The sequence below is a fragment of the Crocodylus porosus genome, unplaced genomic scaffold, assembly GCF_001723895.1.
Source record: "Crocodylus porosus isolate Cpor-Errol unplaced genomic scaffold, CroPor_comp1, whole genome shotgun sequence".
NCBI lineage: Eukaryota > Metazoa > Chordata > Crocodylia > Crocodylidae > Crocodylus > Crocodylus porosus.
The window spans coordinates 51,228,352-51,234,006 of record NW_017728931.1 but is presented as its reverse complement, the minus strand read 5'-3'; the positions used below and the strand labels follow the sequence as shown (position 1 = coordinate 51,234,006).

Here is a 5,655-nt window from a genome sequence, read left to right as displayed (position 1 = left end):
CCCACCAAGTTGTCTCCAGGAAAGGGGGCTAGTTCTGTGTGCTGAAGGCCCCAAGTGCCCTCCAACCCTTCTCACTCCTCGGTGTCTGGTCCCACTGCAGGCTATCCAGAGCCGAGATGGGGTCCAGCTGCAGTACTCCCTGAGCCTGGTTGAGAAGGACCAGTACCGCAAACGGGTCCGGACTTTGGAGGAAGAGAGAGACAAGCTGTTAAGTGAGCTGAGCAAGTTAGAGGGCTTGAACAGCTCTCTGGAGGCTCAGGTGCAGCGATACCAAGGCACTCGGGACATGGGAAAGAAGGTGCGTGACGAAGAGCCATCAAGGTCTGAGACCAAGAATCACAGTCATGGAAAAACAGGGCTGAGGAGGACACCTAATCCAACCCTATCTCGACCATCCCAGACAAATGTTTGTCCAATCTGTCCTTGCAAACTTCCAGTGATGGAGATCCCAACCTCTTTAGATAGTCTACAAGATGGGGAGACAGGGCCCAGATGTCAGTGGTGGGGTGGGTAGGCCAGAATGGAAGAGGATAGGTTCCTAGTGTGGGAGGGAGGAAGGGGGTGAGTTAGAGAGGGAGGAGGAGACTGAGACCCTGAATGGTGTGGGGCAGAAACAGGAGGGAAGAGGAAGGGGGAGTGGTCCAGGGGCATGGGGAAAGGGTAATGGGTTTTAATAGGAGAGTGACCTTCTAACTGGGTCCCTTCTCTTGCAGATGTTCACCTCCTCCCACTCCCTCTGCTCCAACTTAAGCAGCACTTGGAGCCTGAGTGATAATCCCTCTCCCCTGGTGGCTGGACTCACGGACCCACTGGGAGTCTCTGCCATCACCTTCCTGGGAGATCCCACAAGTCAAAGCATGGTGAGATTTTGGGCACAGTTTCTTGACCTACCGCTGAGGTCAGTCACAATGCCCTGAGGCACTGCTGAGGCATGGGGAAGTGTCATCACATTCTCTACTTGGCAGAGAGTTGGAGGGGGTCACACAAGGGGCTGGTGTTTGAGCTGGGAACAGGACACAGGCACCCCCAGGCTTGTGCTCTGAGCATGTTTGATCATGAATAGTAAACTCATTCCCCACACCTAGCTCAGTACTTGACTGCACAATACTCTACTGGTAGGGAAGTGCTGTTCCTCCCCCAAGAGAAGTGTTGCGCTCGCTAGCATTGATGCAGATATGGCCTCCAGTCAAAGAAGCACCATGGAACTCGGTGACAAAACTCCTTTTGTCTCTTATGGAGGCCATCGATCCTCAGTTATATCCTGCAGCAACCAGTTCTGCAGGGAGTAGAAGGAGGAGAGTCTTTAGGTCTTTTCTTCTGTGCTAGTGCCCATACCTTTCCATATCGTCTCCCTTTTCTTGTGGTAGGAGGTAGGCAGACCTACCTAACTGGTCTTCCCTTTATCATACCTTTATCAGGCCACACTTCAGCGGGTACAGAGCTGCTTTTCAGACAGGCAACTGAGAGGACAGGGACTTAGGTACAGAACCGTGTGGCATCTTGGCTTATCTCTGCAGAGATTACATTTCTCATGGGTAGCCTATAGAGCCAGTTGGCACTGAGCTGAAATGTGGTGCCAGCTGCTCTGGTGGAGGACAAGTAGTGTAACTAAGGCTGGGTGACTGGGGCAGCAGTCTTGGGCATTGACTTGAGGTTGGGGATGGGAACAATAACAACTGCAGCCACACAATCACTCTGGTGGGCTTACACGTTGCTGCTGCCCCCAGCACCGACTTGCCTTGTTACACCTTGTGGGGGACTGCAGGTGATCCACCCAAAGAGGAAGGAAGATGGCAGTGCTGGAACTGGGGCTGGGGAAGGCTCTGGAGTTTGGTGCTGGCTGGGTTAAGCTGTCTTGCTCTGTTCAGGAGGTGACTCCAGAAAGTGAGAAGGAGATTAACCGCCTTTCCACCTTCCCCTTCCCTCCCTGCGTGGGCTCCATCCTCCGACGGCAACGTGAGGACAGGTGTGTGCCCATAAAAAGGTAATCTTGGAAAACCTGGACTATCCACATTTGGTATATTCTTTTATTGCTCCTTGCAGGGGGTATTGTGTGGGAACAAGGAGTGGTGGGGAAAGGATGCAGGGATTCTGGCCCTTAGAGAGGGGAGGAGCACCAGCTGTTTGGGGAGAGGGGCACCATTGTAATAGGAAAAGTGAGGGCTGCTCAGGGTAGCTAGACAGCTGGTGGGATGAGCAGTGGTGGAGCTCTGTCCATAGTGGTATGAGAGGAAAGGAGACAAGCTTGCAGTAGGCATGCAGGGAGGAAGGGAGCAGGCCAGAGGATGGGAAGGTGCCACGGAGAAAGCATGAGCAGTGGCTTGAGAGCTGGAAGAGTGAATAGTGCAGGGGTGCTGGCACTGTTCAGACCAAAGGGGTTGGAGCCCTGGGAGGGTGCTGCTGAGTGGATGGGGCAGGAGCCCCAGTGGGGGGTGCCAGTGTAGTGGCAGCAGCCCAGGGGAAGGAGTAGGGTGTGCTGGCTACAGGGGAGCCACGTGATGCATAATATAGTACCAATAAGAATTCATAAAGCTGTTACCAGATGCTTCCCCTTTGTTTTTCCCCTTCAGCCTGTCCTGCGGGTCCTTTGGCAGCATGGAATACTTGACAGGTAGCATCAGCCATTGCTTCTATGGAAGGATTGTCCTGGGCACTATTTGAGGGGCAAGGAGGTGGGAGTGGAGGGCAGCCTCCAATGCCTTCTGCTTGTGATAAACCAGCTGCAAGGCCATGTGCCCGCTGGGGGGCACCATTGCCCCACATTTCCCCAGTTGGCTGCAACAGCTATGTCTGGAGAGAATCGCTTGTCTCCTGTGGAAGCTTTAGCATATTCTCCTTTGCTATATTTAATTTATAGCGAGTTTTATTTGATGGAGAATTCGATTCGGAGTCAGAGGACTAGGAGCTGGAAGAGATAAATGCTTCGGCTTCAGGGTGTTATCGGATCGTGGTGATGGGTTGTAAATCTCCAGAGTCTGTCCTGTTGTATATCTTTCAGCTGGCTGGTTCTTTGGCATGTGCTAGTGATGTGGGGCTGGGGGAGTGGGTGGGTGTGTATGGGCTACCTGGGTTCTGCAGTCAGATACCCACCAGCCACCAGCTGAAGAGGCATGGGGTGTGGTGGGGGGAACTGCCTGTTTTAAAGTCCATTCCGGGGACACGGAGATCCAATGCAGATCCCTACCTCCTTACCCACAGCTGACCTGGCTGACTAGCCAACCTCTAACCCCGCATGGGACCCCTACTTGGTTCTGAGTTTATGCAGCTGTCAGAGGTGACATGCTCCCTTCCCTCTCTTTCTCCTTTAGGGAGTGGTACCACTTCTGCCTCAATGGCCGGCCTCTCCTCCTCTTCCAGCAGCTTGAATGCCGGAAGGGTGCAGTCAGAGCTCTGCTTGTCCAGCCTCTCTGACCGGATGGAGCCCACCCGGAGGTGCCTCCCTTTGATATATTCTTCTTTGAGTTAGGCTCAATGAAAGAGGATCAGGATTCCCCCCCAGAATAATGAAGTGTCCCCCAGTCTAGGCAGTCTTCATGTCATTTGTGGCTTCCTGAGCTAGGACCTCAGTTCCACACTGGCATTTTCTGAATGGAAGAGAAAATGGAGTCCGAGGGATTCACTCAGATTCCACTTTCCTGTGCCTGTGTCTGTTGTGATGACCTGAGATACACCTGGCATTGGGGCTGGAGATGGGGACAGCCCCTTGAGTTGGGAACATCCTCCTTAGGGTGTAAACTAGGGCTTCAACCATGGGAGATCCTGTTTTCAAAGAAGTCCATCTTGGGTTCTCTTTGGGTCCGGCCCATGGTGGGATTGGGCTATGGGAGTTTAATAAATGTGGTTTGGATCCCTTAGTCATACAGATATGGTCAGCTCATGTCTTAAACCTGTTTGTAGTTGGTTAGACTTGATATATCACCTAAGGGAGTACCCAGCAACACGGTGCACCAATTAAGGAATACAACTGCTTACAAAGGTAGGGAACTTGAATTTCCCTTTTTTTTTTTCCTGTCACCAGGTCCCTGGTGGTACATCTCTGTAGCTTGGGTCACCTGCGCAGTCTAGTGCTGCAGAACAGGGGCCTCGGAGGAGACATCTCTGTCCTGGGGGGGAACAAAACAGGGATTTATGTCCAGTGGGTGAAGCCAGGCTCAAAGGCCGAGAGTGCAGGACTCAGAGAAGGTTGTCGGCTCCTAGAGGTAAGTCAGGAAATTATTCAGATGTGTGAGATTACAGCTCTACTTACACAGGGGACCTTTATTAAATGTCACTTACAATTACATCAAGAATAGGGCAGGGGCCGAGTAGCTGATCCAGAGCCCTGTACTGGAGGCTTGAACCAAGAACCTCAACATTAGTAAGCTAGGGACACAACTTCTGAACTATCAGACAGGAACAGAGGCTAAGAGGGACATCCCAGGCCATCAAGTCTAGTTCCCATGGGGCTTCCACATAGTGCTGAGTTCCAGCTTAATGTCTCATGTTTACCATAGAAAAGTCCTTGCCTAGACCTCTACAGCACACACAAACTAATATGCATAATGCAAGTAAGCATATCTATATACCACTGTTCAGATAATGAGTCTCTCTCAAATGATTAACTTTAAGATTCCTTCCATTCAAGGGAGGAGGAAAAAAGTAAGACCCATAAACTGGGACAGTAATACCCCGATCTCTTGCTCTAGTGCCTGCCAGCCATTCTGTTAATCTAAAGTGCTTTACAGACCGGATACATGACATATTCACAGCACAGAATAGGTTGAAAGGCATTTCATCGTAACATACAGCAAGGTTTTGTAGTTAAATGGAGTCATAGGAAGGGGGAAAAAATGATGAGAAACAGAACTGTCATGCTATATGGGATGTCTGGTCTAGCATCCTGTCACTAACAGTGGCCAGTAACAGATGGTTCAGAGGAAGGTGTAAGAAACTTCAGGCAGATGTGAGATAACTTTCCCTCAGGGTCAGTGTCTTTCCTAGGCCCAGTGGACAGCAGCTGGGTGAATCCCTGAGTCATGAGCATTTCTGTCCCTTCCACCACTCTTGTTTGTTTCTTTTCACTGAAGATGCCATTGAGAAGCTGGAGGGAGGGAGCTGGGAAATGGAGTGGGAAACCATGCTTGTTCCTCTTGTGGCATGCTGTCCATTTGTCCTTGGTAGGTGAGGGGGACATCACTGGGGGAAGAGGTGCTATCCCTAGAGAACTGCACACGGGAGGTGGCTTACCTGAGCCTGCTGCACTTGGATGACCTAGCTGGTCTCATCTTCCAGCCAGACATGCAAGGTAAATCCCAGCAGATGCTCTCAGCTTCCCTGCTGGGGAAAGAGGCAAGTGGATGACCTCAGCCTCTTTGTTCATTCAGCCTGGATCTCCCTTTATAGAATCATAGAATCATAGAAGTCGGGTTGGAAGGGACCTTGTAGATCTTCAAGTCCAACCCCCTGCCTGGGCGGGAGAAAAACTGGACTCAAATGAGTCCAGCCAGGTAGGCATTAAGCCTCTTCTTAAAGACCCCCAGAGTAGGAGCCAGCACCACTTCCCTTGGAAGTTGGTTCCAGCTCCTAGCCGCCCTAACTATGAAGTAGTTCTTGCGGATGTCTAATCTAAACCTACTCTCCAATAATTTGTGTCCATTATTCCTTGTTATGCCAGGG

General features: G+C 51.2%; 1 protein-coding gene across 3 annotated transcripts in view; it reads left to right on the top strand.

The window, feature by feature from the left end:
- The window catches only part of CARD10 (caspase recruitment domain family member 10), a 22,898-nt gene that overhangs the window by 11,142 nt on the left and 6,101 nt on the right, over nucleotides 1-5,655 (top strand). For all 3 annotated transcript variants that reach the window (XM_019544874.1, XM_019544876.1, XM_019544875.1), the window contains exons 8-14: nucleotides 101-298; nucleotides 714-860; nucleotides 1,869-1,984; nucleotides 2,571-2,611; nucleotides 3,309-3,432; nucleotides 4,019-4,199; nucleotides 5,161-5,284. In XM_019544874.1, coding sequence (XP_019400419.1) covers nucleotides 101-298; nucleotides 714-860; nucleotides 1,869-1,984; nucleotides 2,571-2,611; nucleotides 3,309-3,432; nucleotides 4,019-4,199; nucleotides 5,161-5,284 — 931 coding nt within the window. The remainder of the gene's footprint in view (nucleotides 1-100; nucleotides 299-713; nucleotides 861-1,868; nucleotides 1,985-2,570; nucleotides 2,612-3,308; nucleotides 3,433-4,018; nucleotides 4,200-5,160; nucleotides 5,285-5,655) is intronic.